The 19,704-nt window shown below is 36.4% G+C and overlaps 1 protein-coding gene across 1 annotated transcript; it reads left to right on the top strand.

Annotated features, from left to right (window-relative positions):
* The first annotated feature begins 425 nt into the window (after nt 1-425).
* On the top strand, nt 426-818 carry LOC104098653 (uncharacterized). The gene has a single exon (XM_009605441.3). It carries the CDS (start codon nt 431-433, stop codon nt 692-694), a length of 264 nt encoding a protein of 87 aa, XP_009603736.2. The 5' UTR covers nt 426-430; the 3' UTR covers nt 695-818.
* Nucleotides 819-19,704: the final 18,886 nt, after the last annotated feature.

The raw sequence follows: 19,704 nt of genomic DNA, 5'->3' as shown, positions 1-19,704 counted from the left end.
TAATTGATTTTTTGACCTTTTTTAATCGTTCACAATATTTGATTTTTTCAGATATCAAGAAAGAATTTAATTTCGTTTTTCCAAAGTTACCCTTGGAGTAAAGAGCATGTGAGTATTTATTGTATTTTCAATGAACAAATTACTATTAATATGGTCAATTTTATTATTAATTAATGCTAAAAGATGGATTCCTTAATGTGTGTGAAAACAGCCAAAAAATCAATTAAAGTAGACCGGAGGAAGTATATATATACGAAAATTCATTAAAATTTAACAAATATTAAATCTGAACTTATGAAATTAAAATTCTGAATATGTCTCTATACGGTAACCTATAAAATAGATAATCAACTGTAATAAGTGTGATTTTTATACTGTGTCAATGTATATGACTCTCACCCAAACGACATCTATATAACGCACAACACACATGCACATACACATATATATAGGCAGAGAGAGAGAGAGATTTAGAGAGAGAGAGAGAATGCGAATGATATATGTGTGTGAAGAAGAAGAAAAAGAAGTAGGAAGAAAGAAAGCATCAGGGATATGTCCATATTGTGGAGGGACAGTGGAGGCAGTGGACATTGAAGGCAAAGGGAAGCTTTTCTGTTTGCCCATTTGCTTGAGGTTCAAACGCAAATATCTCTGTTCTTCTTGTTCTAGGCGTCTTGTTTTGTACCCTTCCTAAAAAAAAATAATTTTTTTTTCTCTTAATTAATTAAGGCTGGAATGTTTAGCCAGTTTTTATTATTGCATTTAAGTTTTATGTGTAATAATCTTTTTACATTATCAGGTTAATTAAGTTATCTGCATGAACATTGTTTATAACAAGCTAAGTATTTGGTAATCCAGAAATAAAGTAACTTAGCTGTTATAATATGTTAAATTATAGGAGTACTAATTACGTAAAAGTTCAAGTTAGAGTAAATTCACCTTATTTTCTTTGGTAGCAGAGTATTTGTTATCAGATCCTGATCTTTGTTTATGGAGATGACATCTAAGTAATTTTTTATCTGTTAGAATACTAAAATTAAAAGAGAAAAATAATAAAATTTCCATGAAAATTTACAATTTAGTTAAAACTGTAGAATCTTATGGGTTTTATTAATTTTTTTAACTATCAAGGAGTCTCTATTTTCTTTAGACTTATAGTCGCGTGGTATTTGCATTCAACTTACAGTATATTTTGATTTTGTTGGAGCGAAGAAACGAGGCTTGAAAGAACTGTGGAAACAAAAGTGGACGGATATAACACATTTCCTTATAATATAAGATAACTTAATTAATAAGCTTAAAAAACATTGATTTTGGATTGGCCCATGCAATCATCACGAGAAATAATAAATAGAAATTTTCATAAAGCACTACAATTTAGAGCCTAATTACGATACCTAACTATAGTTTGCATAATTTTCATTTGTAGCTACTGTCCAATTATTACCAGTTTGTATTACTTGTATTCAGACGCACAAAGAATACAACATGTGTGAATTGTATTCGTTCATGCAACGAATATAACTTGTACAAATTGTATTCATTCGCGCAACGAATATATCCGAGGCGAAATCCGGGGAATATATAAAGGATACAGGGTGTATACAAATGTATTCTGTATCGACTGTATTTATTGGTGTAACGAATACAACCAATACAAAATACCGAAATACAGAAAAATAGAATGCTCTCATTAAGAGTCGAACTCAAGACTTACACTTACTAAAGCATGTGGTCTAACTAATTGAGCTAAATTGAGCTACGAGAGTTTGTTGCTGGAAAAAATAAATCCTAAAGCGGGTGCTACATCGTTACCATAAATAGTTTTCATGTAGTTAATGTCAAGAAAATCACGTTCTAAGAGAGATCCAAAAGACAAATTTGTAATGGGTAGAGATCATGAGATTAATTTCATTGTTAAAGGACAAGTGTCTAAATATACAATACTTGTAACCGCAGTTTGAAATAAAGGTCATAACTAGGTCGTCTCCAATTTTCTCGAGTATTGAAAGAAAGCGCAACTCCTAATACTTTGTTCTCCTCAAAAAAAAAAATCATGTGGCTGATGACAAAAATGTCCATTTTGTTATTACCTATACTGATTAGTTTTTATATTTTTGAGTATCTCTATTATATATGGATTTCTTTTTTTTTTGGTGGGGGGGGGGGCAAGTTTGTGATCATATTCAGTTTAATACTATCCCGTGTCAATTCATGTGGCAGAGTTGGACTAGATATCGAGTTTAAGGAAAAAAATTAGAACTTTGTGATCATAAATATGTCATTAAAATTTTTGTAACTATAAAAGCATATTATTAAGGGTATAATGAGAAATTTAATAAATTATTTTCAAATACAAAAATATACTATTTATTTCGATGAAATTTACCATAATTCACATATAATTTAGGACAAAATATAAAATTAGTCGGCCGGTCAAAACTAATTACATTCGCTAGCCAAAAGTATATATATTATTTTTAGGAACGGCTAAAAATATACATTTAATTAATGGGGCAAGTGCACGGATAACCATTCTTAGGGATGCTATTTAAGGATTAGTCAGTACTTATTTTGTCCTGAAAAATTAAAATTCAGAATGAACTGGCTAATACCTAAATACCAGCCATTTGGAGTAGCTATATAACGACCCGACTTGTCGTTTTAAGAATTTACGCCCCGTTCAGTGACTTAAGGTCTCGAGCAGCTTCGCAATATGTATTATGACCGCAGGTGTGGTCGAATTTGAATTACTGAAGATTCGGAATTAAATGAAAAGAACAATCCTTATTTAGAAGCTTAAATGGAAAGAGTTGACCGAAGAGTTGACTTTTGAGCAAACGATTTCGGAATGGAATTTTGATGATGTCAATAGCTCCGTATGGTAATTATGGACTTAGGAATGTGTCCGAAAAATTATTTGGAGATCTGTAGTGGAATTAGGCTTGAAATGACGAAAAATGAATTTTTGAGAAGTTTGACCGGGGGGTTGACTTTTTGATATCGGGGTCGAAATCCGATTCTGAAAATTGAAATAGTTTCGTTATGTCAATTATGACTTGTGTGCAAAATTTGAAGTCATTCCGGATTGATTTAATGTGTTTCGGCACAAGATATAGAATTTGAAAGTTCAAAGTTCATAGATTTTGATTTGAGGTGTGATTCGTACTTTTGATATTGTTTGATATGATTTGAGGCCTCGAGCAAGTTTGTGTTATGTATTGGGACTGGTTGGTATGCTCAGACGGGGTACCGAGTGGCTCGGGCGAGTTTCGGGGTGATTTCGGACAATTTCTATTCCATTTTTAGTTGTTGGTTTTTGGCTACAGAGGTATGCATCGCGATCGCAGACAAACGGTCGTGATCGCGAAGAGAAATTTTGTTGTTTCGACACTGTGAATCGCGGAAGACTTTTCGTGATCGCGTAGAGGAAACTCCTGCCGCACTGACCCGATTTTGGAAGCTCATATCTCTCAATCTATAAGGAATTTGGTGATGATCCAAAAATAAAAGTTGTAGCCCTTTGTTCTAGTTTTCAGAAAGGTCAACCATTTGTCATTTGGAGTTGGGTACAAAACGTTATAGTAGATATACTACAGGCTGTCCGGGAAGAGTTTGGAAATCTCTGTTGTATATGGCTGATTTTGAAAGCTTATATCTCAAAATATATAGGGAATTAGGAGATGAGCAACAAATAAAAGTTATAGCTCTTGGAATCTAGTTTGCAAAAAGTTAAATCATTCATAATTTGGAATTTGATACAAAAGGTTATGACTATTATACTAGAGGCTGTCTGGAAGAGTTGGGGAGTTTATTCTTCGCGATCGCGATTGGTTTTCCGCGATCGCGAAGAGCAATTTTGGGGCTGAAAAATTTTGTGCTTCGCGATCGCGAAGAGTAAATACCTGGGCAGTAGCTATATTTCGAGGTTTCAGCCATTTTTAACATATTTGGAGCTATGGAGCTCGGATTGAAGCGATATTTGAGGCGATTTTCACCATATGAATTGGGGTAAGTATTCTATATCCTAAAGTGTTTATATTTCATGATTCTATGATTATATTCATCATTTAATTCGGATTTTAATGGAAGAAATCAAGATTTTTGTAAAATCTTCCAAAAACAAAAATTTAAGATTTGGAGGTCGAGTTGTTATTGGAATTCAATAAAATTGGTATGGTTGAACCCGTATCGGAATGGATATTCGAATTTCATAAAAGTTATGTTGGGTTCTGAGGGGCGAGTCCTCCGTTGACTTTTGTTGACTTTTTGGAATAAATTTTTAAGTCGACGTATTGTTATCCGGAATTATTTCCGATGAATTTTAATGAAGTTATACAATTAATTTGGATAGATTTGAGCGGTCCGAAGGTCAATTCAAGAAAGAAGGCGATTTTGGAATATCGACATAACTTCAAAAAAGTGTCTTGCTTAACCTCAAGTGGAAAAAATACCCCTTAGGCATTGAGTATTATGTGCAAATTGTGTAATTGAAAGCCATGTACGCTAGGTAACGAGTACGTACTTAGTTTATATGTGCAAATTTCGTTGATTAAAAAGAATTTTCCCTACGCAAATAATTAATTAAGCAAGTTTAAAAAGAAGTATTAACTTAATTATCTAAGTTTGGATTAATGAAGGCTTTGCTTTATGCTGAGTAATTTCTATCTCTGTTGATTATTTTTGGAGTGTTATACACATTGTATGGGGCCTTCGGCTATTTGTTGTTAAATTAATTGATTTGGTTGTATCTTTAAAATTTTGGTTGTGGCCATTGGGCAAATTGTGATATGAATTGATTTTGTTATATTGCCATGATATTTTCTCGTGTAAATTTTGTGTTGTGTGAGTTCTTATTTTGAGGAGATAAGGGTGAAATTTCACCGTTTATATTATGTGGGTATAAGGGTGGCATTTCACTGTAGTTGTGTTTGTTGGAATATTGTCTGGGCGAAGCGATAAGGGCGTCTATAGGAGCGATAAGGGTGGCTATAGGAGCGATAAGGGTGGCTATTGATATTGTCAGGGCAGAGGGATAAGGGTGGCTATATGAGAGATAAGGGTGGATATAGGAGAGATAAGGGTGGCTATTGCCAGGGATGATATGTGATGATGTGGAGTTATTGTGATGGTGATTTTCATGTGATGTTGTGATTTTCATTGTATTTATTTTATACTTTGTGCAACTTGTCTTGTTGTTGGTAAATTGATAACAATCTGATTTATGTTGAAATTGAGAGCCTGTGGCTATTGCCAGACGGATTATAAAATGAAATATGGGTACGAGGTGCCGTGAGTAAATAATGAGGATATTGGCACGTGAATTGTCCGTGCAGTTGTGATATGAAATGTGGGCACGAGGTGCTGTGAGTAAATGATAATGATATTTGGCACGTGAATTGTCCGTGCAGTTGTGATATGAAATGAGGGCACGAGGTGCCGGAAAAATATGATGATTTAAATATGGGCACGAAGTGCCATGGAAATATATGAAAATAGATTGAGACCCGTATTTTTAAGATTTTGAAATGAGGTGTCACAAGGTGACTTCTTAATTGAAAGAATTATATTCAAAATATTTATTTGGAAGGATTTTTATTTAGAAAGTATTATATGAAAGAATTGTATTTGAAAGATAGTATTTGAGGAAATAAAAAAAATTTATTTAGAAAGTATTATATGAAAGAATTGAATTTAAAAGATAGTATTTGAGGATATTATATTTGAAAGAGAGTTTTGGAAGAATTATATGTGAAAGACATTTATTTGAAAGACTTGATTTAATTGGGTGTAATTGTATTTATTAATTATTTAGCGATATTAGTGGTGTTCTTGTTGTCTTGTTGTGCATATCACTGGTTATTTTATATTGCCCTTATTGTTATCTGTTCCAACTATTTTGTATATTATATTGCACAGGCTATTAGACTAGTGAGTGCCTTGATTGTACCTCGTCTCTACTCCATTGAGATTAATCTTGATACTTACTGGGTACATCCGTGGTATACTCATACTACACTTCTGCACATTTTTGTGCAGAGCCAGGTATTGGAGATATCAGACTTGGGCAGAGTAAAGCGGGATGGTAAGGATTCAAGGTAGAGCTGCTTGGTCGTCGCAGTCCCTTGGAGTCTTTTCATTTCATTGTACTGTTAATTTTTAATCAAATAGTATTGTATATTCGGTCCTCGTGATCATTCCATGTATTCAGTTAGAGTTCGTGACTCAATACTACTAGTCTTGGGAGATTGTATATTCATATTTGTTCCGCTGTTAGTTTTGATTACTTATTATTTTTTTATTTTTTTAAAAAATATCTTCGAAATGTAATGGAAATCGGCTTACCTAGTCTTATAGATTAGGTGCCATCACGACGCCTGTGGTGGGATTTTGGGTCGTGACAAGCAACGTTGTGTCATTTCTACTTTATTAAGGGATTTTTACCTTCCTATACTATATATGAAACTTTATTACCCTCCCTAATCAAGTTTTAACTTAATTACATAGACATTTATAATTTACCAATTATATACAAATTAGTTTTAAATGAGTATCCCTTTATATTAGGAATTGAATAGGGAATCCACATCCCTACTCTCTCTCTCTCTCTCTCTCTCTCTCTCTCTCTCTCTCTCTCTCTCTCTCTCTCTCTCTATTCTTTTCCCCAATTTTCTTCCTTCGTTTTTCTTTGCTTTTATCTTTTTTTTTTCCTCAGGAAATTCATCAATGAATTTTAATTGTTATAATATAGAGTTTAACTTAGCAATTTTTTTTATATTGCACAATTCATGTTCGAATTGAAATTGTCAATTAATAAATTTTGAAAGTATTTGATTTTCCACCATTGACAACTATTAAAAAACTCCAAAGCTTTGAATTCGAATTTGGATTTTAAAAACTATTATTGTTTGGATTGTGTGTTGTTGCAAACAATTGAAAATATTCTTTGGAGTTTATATCTCAATTTTGAGGGTGTTTGGTGAAGATTAGACTTGATTTTGGCTGAATTTCAGATTGAAACTCGAAGAAGAATACATGACATACAATATATTTACGAAATTGTATTAAAGTTGTATGTAAATTATATTTAAGTTGTATTCTGTTGTAATTATATATTTTTTTTATTTGAATGTTGTATGAAAGTTGAAAAATAGCCGTATAATGTATGAATCGTTGTATGAAATTTTTATTTAAGTTATAAATACTATATTTTTACATAAAGTTGTTAATATGTTTAAAAAGTTTTTTAAGAGAGGAAGTTTTGACTGAAATTTCAGAGAGGAAGAAGAACACTCCACTTACAAAATATATATAAATTATATACAAAAATACATACAAAAGACATATTGTATAAAATTTGTATGAAAATTATATTTAAGTTGTATTATGTTGTAGTTGTATTTAACTGGGTAGAAATAATATATGAAAGTTGTAGATAAGTTATAAATAAGTTGTATATTATATAATTAGTTGTATGAAATTTATTTTTACTATGTATGTTGTTGTAGATATTCAAATTTGCATTAAATTTGTACAAAATTTATTTTTAATTTATATGTTGATGTACCATACATTGTTCTTTTATGAGTAGAACACTTCTTCCAATGTATGCAATAATTTTGAATACGGTCATATCAATTCGTGGTATTCAAACAGCCAATGTTCAGATCTTTTTATTTTCTGTCATATATCTTCGTGTCTTTTCACTCTTTCAAAAACATTAAGGGATAAACCCGTACCTAGCCTAAGGCAATGAAATTAAGTATCATATTTGAAGTGGCTCGCGATCACAACAGAGATTATTTTAAACTCGTTAGAAGTTGTTGGCTGATACAATTTTGTAATTAGCCGGACCTAAGGTTGGCCAATCAACCATTGGAATTCCGTTTGTTATGGCTTAAAATAGGCAATACACAATTGCAAGGAGTTTTATTAAAAAAGAAATGGAGAGAAAATAAGAAAACGTTGTAACAAAATCCCTTAATTTAAGACACTAATAATGAATTGTATATAATTTGTAAGTAAACCTTATTTAGGGCGGGTAATATATAAAATTAGAATAATTTTGATAAATAAATTTCAAATATTGTATAGGAAGAAAAAAATCCCTTTATTAATCCATAAGGGCTGCAGAGGCAAACGGTCTTATGACAGACCCGTGTTCTCCAATCCAATCAAGCAAGATTGCCCCAACGAACGACGATAGGGAATAAAGATTAAAGCATTACTCATTTTCATAGGCTGGTCAACAAAGCAAAGACAGTTATAAATAGAATTGTATTTAAGGTAAATGCCCGTATTTTAGAGAGATTTTAGGGTTTGCTATTTTGTGATTAAGTCACTTTTCCCCTATAAATAGAGGGGTTCTATTCCATTGTAATTGATCCCAAATCAATAAGAATTCTCTCTCCCTACTTTTCTCTGCAATACTCTTCTTCTTTTATTATTTTATAACACGTTATCAACACAAGACTCTAACAAATTGAGTAGAGAGCGGTTATTTTAATTTGTAGATATACTATTAATTAGTTGTCTAGCGTTTGAGAAATTAGACCCCATTGGAGAGAAGATATATGAATTTGTGTGAGACTCTTGGGTGAATACATTGATATTCCTATACTAGGAATCTGCTTCGGTCACCAGGTTTTGGGATACGTGCATAGTGCTCAACCTGTATATAATATTGAGAATAATGATTGTCAATTGTTTCATAAAATTTCTTCAGGAATAAATTCTGGACTTAAGGTAAGTATTTTGCCTTATTTTTCTCTTTTAAATTCTTGAAATTCTATAATTTGATTTTAAATACAAGTAAAAACAATAAATTTTGCTTATAACTCTAGTAGAGTTTGTAAGAAATTATAAACATCCGAAGTGGTAAAATTTCTATGTCTTACCATGATCAAATTTATGTATGATTGTGGGCACAAGAAGTGAAAACTCGTCCCATTGAATTTTCTTCATTCTCATTCCCTTAAGAGAATGTGATAGCAGTATGTGATAGATCTGAAAGAACACAAAATTATTGCCATGAATGTATCAATGTGTGGATATGGCAATAGACAAAATTATAATCGTCATCATTGTGGTAATGAGAACAATAAGGATTCTCAAAATAATCCTTCACTCTGTGAAAGTAATATTTATTATCGATTTGACATGAGATTTTGTAAAGCATATATATAAATGATTATGGTCCATTTATGATGTGAATGTGACAACATGTGATTTATGAAATACATATTCATTTTTGGAAGAATATGAATGTGCTAGTTGTAGTGAATATGCCACACTCACCTCTAGAAGGAGGTTTGTGTCACGACCCCAAATTTCCTCCGTAGGATGTCGTGACTAGGTAAGCCTATCAATGCAGAATAAAAATTTAAATCTGAAATAAATAAATTATAATTCAAACAATTTTAACTCCCAAAACCCGATAGAAATAAGTCACAAGTTTCTAAGAATTTTATTCTCAATATCTATATATCAAGGTCTAAAGAAAAATAAGGAAGCAACATAATAATAATAGAAGGGGACTCCGGAGTCTGCGGACGCTGACAGATATACCTCGAAGTCTCCTCGTACAGCTAGTTTACTGATGCCTGGTCTGATAAGGTGTACCTGGATCTGCACAAAAAGATGTGCAGAAGTGTAGTATGAGTACACCACAACGGTATCTAGTAAGTGCCAAGCCTAACCTCGGTAGAGTAGTGATGAGGTCAGGTCAGGCCCTACTAAAAAATAAATAATGATATGGTAAAATGTTTAAACAATATAATAAGAAAAAATGACAATGGACATGAATCAAGTTGTATGTCACATTTAATTATACCAAATAATGGCAAATAAATACCTCGTGGAAACAAAACAAAATTTCTTTTCAACGTTAAGAAAAATCACAACAAAAATCAAAGGCAACTACGACCATAAATCAATATCAACAAGGGCACTTCCGAGGTACCTCATCGTAGTCCTAAATCATAAATAAATTTACAATATCTCATTTCCTTATCTCACCGCGGGAGCCTTCACAATTTATTTTAAAGAAAATATTTTTTCCGAAATAGCATCCCGAGTTTTAGCCATCCTTAATCACACCGCATGACTTCTAGTAGTTGCCCCTACTAGCCACGCGTATCAAGCCACCCTTATCTCACCGCATGCGTTTCAATACCCAGACCTTATATCACCGCATGCGTATCAATATCACAATTTGCACCTCAAGTACTCAAATAATTTAACTTGCCAAAATAATTCAACAACAATATTTTTCCACAATAAAGAGCTCACGGCTCATGCCAAAATAAATCATCAATAATAATTTTCTACAATAAAGAGCTCACGGCTCCATCACAATGAGTACAAAAATCTTAAAAAAATATTGAGGAATAAATAATTCAGAAAAAAAATATTTCAAAATCTTTAATACGTTGCTTCAATATCAAGTTTAAAAATATCAAATACTTCATATTAATAATATTTAATTTAAAGAAAATCAACCTTCAAATAATGCACAGAATAAAAGAAACCAAGTTTCAACTAAGCAGGTAAAACAATTAGCAGGAAAAGGTCAAGCAAATTTAAAATATATAAATCAAATCAATAATGAAGAATATAATAAAATAAAATAATTTAATTAATGCGCAATAGTGATCTACACAATTTAAAACATAATCTTTCATATTTAGCCCGTGTACACACTCGTCACCTCGTGTACATGACTTTTCACACATTACAATTATCAATCCTAAGGGAATTTCCCCCCCACAAAGTTAGACAAGTCACTTACCTCGACTTGCTCTAATTTAATCACGTAGTATGATTTTTCCTCGATATTTCGATTCCGGTCGACTCGTATCTAGTCATAATTAATTCGATACAGTCAACAAAAATTATAGAATCAATTCCATAAGAAAATACTATATTTTTCAGTAAAAATCCGAAATTAACTCAAACATTCCCCGTGGGGCCCACATTTTGGAATCCGGAGAAACTCACAAAATCCGACAACCCATTCAATTACGAGTCTAACCATACCAGTTTCACTCAACTCCGACTCTGGATCGACACCGAAATCTTAAAAATACGTTTCTATGAGATTTCTAAAATTTCCCAAATTTCAAGGTGAAAACAATGATATATTCGTGTATATTGACCAAATCCGAGTTGGAATCACTTACCCCAATGTATTTTCCTTGAAAATCTATCAAAAATCGCCTCTGCTCAAGCTCCAAGTTGTTAAAAATTGCGAATGGGACGAAGCCCCCCTATTTTTATAACTTACAGATCTGTCCAGGCTGACCTCGATCATGGAGTCCGATCCTGGACCTCAATCATGGGAGTCCGATCATGGAGAGTCCGATCATGAGGAGTCCGATCATGGAGTCCGATCATGAGGAGTCTGAATCATGGGCAGTCCGATCATGGAGTCCGATCATGAGGAGTCCGATCATGAGAGTCCGATCATGGAGTCCGATCACGGAGAGTCTGATCATGGGGAGTCCAATCATGGGGAGTCCGATCATGGTCTGCCTCGATCTTAGGCTCGATCACAACCAAGAATTTCCAGTAGCAGAGAAAAATTGCAATAGTTGTTTTAAGTCTAACTTTTGATCCGTTAACCATCCAAAACTCTCACGAGGCCCTGGGGACCTAAACCAAATATACCAACAAGTCCTAAAATATCATACGAACTTATTTGAAACCTCAAATCACATACAACGACGCTAAAACTACGAATTATGCTCCAATTCAAGCTTAATAAAACTTAAAATTTTCAACTTCTACATTCGATGTCGAAACCTATCAAATCAAGTCCGAATGACCTCAAATTTTGCACACAAGTCATAAATGATATAAAGGAGCTGCAAATATTTTCAGAACTAGATTCCGACCCCGATATCAAAAAGTCAACTCCCCGGTCAAACTTCCAAACTTAAATTTCTATTTTAGCCATTTCAAGCCTAATTTCACTACAGACTTTTAAATAAAATTTTGATCACGCTCCTAAGTTCAAAATCACCATACAGAGCTATTGGAATCATAAAAATTCTATTCCGGGGTCGTTTGCACATAATTCGACATATGATAAACTATTTAAACTTAAACTTTTAGTTTTTCATCAAAATTCCATATCTCGGGCTAGGGACCTCGGAATTTGATTTCGGGCATACGCCCAAGTCCTAAATCATGATACGGACGTACCGGAACTATCAAAATACTGATCCGAGTCCGTTTGCTCAAAATGTTGACCAAAGTCAGCTCAGTTGAGTTTTAAAGCTCTAATTCACATTTTAATCCATTTTTCACATAAAAACTTTTCGGAAAATTTTACGGACTACGCATGAAAGTCGAGGAATGACAAATAGTGCTTTTTGAGGTCTTAGAACATATAATTAATTATTAAATTTGGAGATGACATTTTGGGTCATCACATTCTCCACCTCTAAAACAAATATTCGTTCTCGAACGGAGTTAGAAAAAGTACCTAAGTTGGTGAATACGTGTGGATAATGGCTGCACATATCATGCTCGGTCTCCCAAGTTGCCTCCTCGATCGGATGATCCCTCCACTGAACCTTCACGGAGGCAATGTTCTTTGACCTCAGCTTTCGAACATGCCTATCTAAAATAGCCACTAGTTCTTCAACATAAGATAGATCCTTGTCCAACTTAACCGAACTGAAGTCTAGAACATGAGACGGATCGCCGTGATATTTCTGAAGCATAGAAACATGGAATACCGGATGAACCACTGAAAGACTAGGTGGTAGTGCAAGTCTGTAAGCCACCTCTCTAACTCTCTCAAGAATCTCAAAAGGCCAAATATACCTAGGGCTCAACTTGCCCTTCTTCCCGAACCTCATCACACCCTTCATAGGCGAAATCCGGAGCAATACCCGCTCACCAACCATGAATGCAACATCATGAACCTTCCGATCTGCATAACTCTTCTGTCTAGATTGGGCTGTACGAAGTCGATCCTGAATTAACTTAACCTTTTCCAAGGCATCCTGAACCAAGTCTGTACCCAATAGTCTAGCCTCGCCCGGTTCGAACTAACCCACTGGAGACCGACACCGCCTACCATACAAGACCTCATACGGAGCCATCTGAATGCTCGACTGATAACTGCTGTTGTAAGCAAACTCCACAAGTGGTAAGAACTGATCCTAAGCACCCCCAAAATCTATCACACACGCACGAAACATATCCTCCAGTATCTGAATAGTGCGTTCGGACTGCCCGTCCGTCTGAGGGTGCAATGCTGTACTCAACTCTACTTGAGTACCCAACTCACGCTGTACTACCCTCCAGAACCTGATGTAAACTACGTACCTCGGTCAGAGATGATAGATACTGGTACGCTGTGAAGTCTGACAATCTAGCGAATATAGATTCAAGCCAATTACTCGGAAGAGTAGGTAGTCATCACAGGAATGAAACGAGCTGACTTGGTCAATCTATCCACAATCACCCAAACTGCATCGAACTTCCTATGAGTCCGTGGGAGCCCAACAACGAAATCCATAGTGATACTCTCCCATTTCCATTCTGGAATCTCTAACTTCTGAAGCAATCCACCCGGTCGCTGATGCTCATATTTCACCCATTGACAATTTAGACACCGAGCTACATACTCTACTATGTCTTTCTTCATCCGCCTCCACCAATAGTGCTGTCTCAAGTCCTGATACATCTTTGCAGTACCCGGATGAATGCAGTACCACGAACGGTGAGCCTCCTCGAGAATCAACTCATGCAAGACATCTACATTGGGTACACATAGCCTTCCCTGCATCCGTAATACACTGTCATCTTCAATAGTGACTTTCTTGGCATCACCGTGCTGAACTGTATCCTTAAGGACAAGCAAATAGGGGTCATCATACTGACGCTCCCTGATACGATCATAAAGAAAAGACTGAGAAACCACACAAGCCAAAACTCGACTCAGCTCGGAAACATCCAATCTGACAAACTGGTTGGCCAAGGCCTGAACATCCAAGGCTAAAGGTCTCTCTGCTACCGGTAAATATGCTAAGCTGCCCAAACTTTTGCCTTACGACTCAAGGCATCGGCCACTACATTGGCCTTCCCAGGATAATAGAGAACGGTGATATCATAATCCTTAAGCAACTCCAACCATCTACGCTGCCGCAAATTAAGATCCTTCTATTTAAACAGATGTTGTAGACTTCGGTGATCGGTGAAGACCTCGCAATGGACACTGTACAAATAATGCCACCAAATCTTCAAGGCATGGACAATAGCTGCTAACTCAAGGTCGTGTACATGATAATTCTTCTCATGTACCTTTAATTGTCTGGATGCATAGACAATCACCCTACCGTCTTGTATCAACACCGCGCTGCGACCAATACGCGATGCATCACAATACACACTATAAGCCCCTGAACCTGTAGGTAATACCAATAATGGGGTTGTAGTCAAAGCTGTCTTGAGCTTTTGGAAGCTTTCCTCATATTCCCCGGTCCACCTGAACGGAGCAACCTTCTGGGTCAATTTGGTCATAGATGCAGCAATAGAAGAGAAACCCTTTACAAATCGACGATAACACCCTGCCAAACCAAGTAAACTCCAGATTTTCGTAGTTGAGGACGGTCTGGACCAACTCCGCACTACTTTAATTTTCTTCGGATCTACCTTGATCCCCTCGCACGAAACTATATGACCCAAAAATCCCACTAAATCAAGCCAGAATTCATACTTTGAAAATTTTGCATATAACTTCATTTCTCTCAAAGTCTGAAGCACAATCCTGAGGTGCTGTTCATGATCTTCCCGACTCCGGGAATGCACCAGAATATCGTCAATAAACACAATGATGAAAGAATGTCGTCAATAAATACAATGATGAAATAAACACAATGATGAAATACACTATTCATTAAGTTCATAAATGCTGCTGGGGCATTGGTCAGCCCAAAAGACATCACAAGGAATTCGTAATGACCGTACCGAGTCCCGAAAGCAGTCTTCGGGATATCTGGCTCCCGAATCTTCAACTAATGATAGCCTGAATGTAAGTCGATTTTAGAGAACACTCTGGCACCCTGAAGCTGATCAAATAGATCATCAATACGTGGCAATGGATACCTGTTCTTCACTGTAGCCTTATTTAGCTGGCGGTAATCAATACACATCCGCATAGAACCATCCTTCTTCTTCACAAATAAGACAGGAGCACCCCAAGGCGATACACTGGGCTGAATGAAAGCCTTATCAAGCAACTCCTGTAACTGTTCTTTTAATTCTTTCAACTCTGCTGGGGCCATACGATATGGTGGAATAGAAATAGGCTGAGTACCCGATAATAAATCAATGCCAAAGTCAATATCCCTGTTGGGTGGCATACTCGAAAGATCTGCTGGAAATACATCAGGAAAATCCATTACTACAAGAACTGACTCCATAGTAGGAGTATCAATACTAACATCTCTCACATAGGCCAGATACGCATCACACCCCTTCTCAACCATTCGTTGAGCTTTAAGAAATGAAACAACCCTACTAGAAACATGATCTGAAGTACCTCTCCACTCTAGCTGCGGTAGACCTGGCATAGCCAACGTCACCGTCTTGGCATAACAATCAAGAATAGCGTATAGGGCAACAGCCAGTCCATGCCCAAACAAATATCAAAATCTACCATACTGAGCAATAATAAATCAACTATGGTCTTAAAATCGCTGATAACAATTAAACAAGACCGATATACGCGGACCATACTAATAGATTCACCCGCGGGTGTAGATACATAAATAGAAGAACTCAAGGAATCATGTGATACGCTGAAATACGGGGCAAAATAAGATGACACATAAGAATAAGTGGAGCCTGGATCAAATAAGACTGATGCATCTCTATGATAGACCGGAATAATACCTATGATAACAGAATCGGATGCAACGACATCTGTCCTAGCAGGAAGGGCATAATATCTGGCCTAGCCTCCCCTTCTAGGGTGACCTCTACCTGTCCGACCTCTACCTCTAGCTGGCTGTGCAGGTGGAGTCGCAACTGGTGCAATAATCATGGCCTGAGAAGCCTGAGGGCCCTATGGAATGGGTGGGGCTTGAGAAATCTGTGGAGGTGCACCCCTCCTAAATCTGGGGCAATCTCTCATAATATGACGAGTGTCACCACACTCAAAACAAGCCCTCGGAGGATGTGGCTGCTGAGACTGGCTCGGGACTGATCGGCTAGACTGTCCGCTGAAAGCACCCCGTACAGGAGGTACAGTAGATATTGGCGGTGCATAATATGGAACATGAGGTCTGGGAGTAGCTGGAATACCACTGGAAGCTGGAAGTGCTGAATGAATAAGACGGCTCACATAACCTCTGCCATAACGGGCTGCAACTGGGGCACGAGAATTATTATATGTGCCATAATCTCGTGGTCTCTTAGCTTCCCTCTCTTCCCTCCCCCGAGTTTGAATACCTTCCAATATCCTAGAAATTGACACCACATGTTTGTATGTGATGTCCATCTCTAGCTCTCGGGCTATACTGTATCTGATGCTAGGGTGAAGACCCTCAATAAATCTGCGAGCCCGCTCTCTAACAGTAGCAACTAAGGCTGGTGCATGCCTAGCCAAATCACTGAATCAGACCCCATATTCTAACACAGTCATAGAACCCTGGCGCAACTGCTTAAACTCTACGCGCCATGCATCTTTAAGACTTTGAGGAACATACTCCCTTAAGAACATATCTGAAAATTGAGTCTAAGTAAGTGAAGCTGCCTCAGCCGGACTATCCAACTCATATGCCCGCCACCACTGGTAGGCTGCTCCTCTAAACTGGAATGCCATGAAAGAAAACCTACTGGAATCCACAATACCCATAGTACAAAGGATACGGTAACATTCCTCCAGAAAACCCTGAGCATCCTCTGAAGCTAAACCGCTGAAAGTGGGAGGGTGGCACTTCTTATAGCTCTCGAGCCTGAGTTTCTCCCCCTCTGAAACTGCTGTCCTAATCTCAAGCCGAATTGGGACAACTGGCTGCATTGGTATAACCTTTAGGGCATGGTCAACTTGGGCCCGTGGCTCTGGAGTACGGGCGGCAGGAGTTTGTGCTCCTCCCCCAGCCTTAGATGTGGCAGGAGCAAGTGGAATTAACCCTGCCTGAGCTAAAATGCTAAACATGCTCAAAAACTAGGCAAGAGTCTCCTGAAGTGCAGGAGTTGTAACAGGCGTCTCAGGTGCCTGCTCTCCAACTGGAGCTACTGGTGGCTCTGGTGCAGTAGCTTGTGCAGGTGCTATGGTTGCACCATGTGGTCTTCCTCGGCCTCTGGCTCGGCCTCTGCCCCGACCCCGGCCTCTTGCGGCTCCAACAGGGGGCGCGAGTGTCTGATCATCGGATCCAGTTGTACGTGTCCTCACTATCTATGAGAGAATAGAAAGACAATTGTTTAGAACTTTGAAATCAACAAAGGCACATGATAAGGAATCAAAGAAGTGAATATTTCCTAACAGTTCCATAGCCTCTCGAAGATAAGTACAGACGTCTCCGTACCGATCCGCAAGACTCTACTAAACCTACTTGTGACTCATAACACCTATGAACCTAGAGCTCTGATACAAACTTGCCACGACCCCAAATTCCCTCTGTAGGATGTCGTGATGGCACCTAGTCTCTAAGACTAGGTAAGCCTATCAATGCGGAATAAAAATTTAAATCTGAAATAAATAAACTACAATTCAAACAATTTCAATTCCCAAAATCTGGTAGAAATAAGTCACAATCTTCTAAGAATTTTATCCTTAATGTCTATATATCAAGGTCTAAAGAAAAATAAGGAAGCAACATAATAATGATAGAAGGGGACTCCGGAGTCTGCGGACGCTGGCAGATATACCTCGAAGTCTCCTCGTACAGCTAGTTTACTGATGCCTGATCTGATAAAGTATACCTGGATCTGCACAAAAAGAGGTGCAGAAGCGTAGTATGAGTACACCACAACGGTATTTAGTAAGTGTCAAGCCTAACCTTGGTAAAGTAGTGACGAGGTCAGGTCAGGCCCTACTGGAAAATAAATAATGACATGGTAAAATGTTTAAATAATCTAATAAGAAAAAATAACAATGTACATGAATCAAGTTGTATGTCACATTTAATTACACCAAATAATGGCAAATAAATACCTCGAGGAAACAAAACAGAATTTCTTTTCAACTTGAAGAAAAATCACAACAAAAATCAAAGGCAACTACGACCATAAATCAATATCAACAAGGGCACTTCCGAGGTACCGCCTCGTAGTCCCAAATCATAAATAAATTCACAATATCTCATTTCCTTATCTCACCGCGGGATCCTTCATAATTTATTTTAAAGAAAATATTTTTTCCGAAATAGTATCACGCGTTTTAGCCATCCTTATCACACCGCATGACTTCTAGTAGTTCCCCCTACAAGCCACGCGTATCAAGCTAGCCTTATCTCACCCCATGCATTTCAATACCCAGACCTTATATCACCGCATGCGTATCAATATCACAATTTGCACCTCAAGTGCTCAAATAATTTAACTTGTCAAAATAATTCAACAACAATATTTTTTCATAATAAAGAGCTCACGGCTCATGCCAAAATAAATCATCAATAATATTTTTTCACAATAAAGATCTCATGCCCCCATCACAAAGAGTACGAAAAGCTTACAAAAATATTGAGGAATACATAATTCAGGAAAAACATATTTCAAAATCTTTAATATGTTGCTTCAATATCAAGTTTAAAAATGTCAAATACTTCATATTAATAATATTTAATTTTAAAAAAATCAACCTTCAAATAAATCACAGAATAAAAGAAACCAAGTTTCAACTAAGCAGGTAAAACAATTAGCAGGGAAAGGTCAAGCAAATTTAAAGTATATAAATCAAATCAATAATGAAGAATATAATAAATAAAATAATTTAATTAATGCGCAATAGTGATCTACACAATTTAAAACATAATTTTTCATATTTAGCCCGTGTACAAAGTTAAAACATAATCTTTCACAATTTAAAACATTATCAATCCTAAGGAAATTTCCCCCACACAAAGTTAGACAAGTCACTTACCTCGACTTGCTCCAATTTAATCACGTAGTATGATTTTTCCTCAATTTTTCGATTCTGGTCGACTCATATCTAGTCATAATTAATTCGATGTAGTCAACAAAAATTATAGAATCAATTCCATAAGAAAATACTACATTTTTCAATAAAAATCCGAAATTAACTCAAAAATTGCCCGTGGGGTCCATGTCTTGGAATCAGGCGACACTTACAAAATCCGACAACCCATTCAATTACGAGTCCAGCCATACCAGTTTCACTCAAATCCGACTCCGGATCGACACCGAAATCTCAAAAATACGTTCTCTGAGATTTCTAAAAATTTTCAAATTTCAATCTCAAAACACTAATTAAATGGTGAAAACAATAATATATTCTTGTATATTGATCAAATCCGAATTAGAATCACTTACCCTAATGTCTTTTCCTTGAAAATCTATCAAAAATCGCCTCTACTCTATCTCCATGTTGTTTAAAATGGCGAATGGGACGAAGGCCCCTTGTTTTTATAACTTACAGATCTGTCCAGGCTGACCTCGATCATGGAGTCCTATCCTTGACCTCGATCATGGGAGTCCGATCATGGGGATTCCGATCATGGAGTC

Source organism: Nicotiana tomentosiformis, chromosome 11 (genome assembly GCF_000390325.3).
Source record: "Nicotiana tomentosiformis chromosome 11, ASM39032v3, whole genome shotgun sequence".
Taxonomy (NCBI): Eukaryota; Viridiplantae; Streptophyta; class Magnoliopsida; order Solanales; family Solanaceae; genus Nicotiana; species Nicotiana tomentosiformis.
Note: the sequence above shows the minus strand (reverse complement) of the source record. Positions and strands in the feature narration are given on the sequence as shown.

Excerpts from the sequence above, each read along its gene's own strand:
- LOC104098653 (XM_009605441.3), top strand. The coding sequence starts at position 431 with ATGCACATACACATATATATAGGCAGAGAGAGAGAGAGATTTAGAGAG.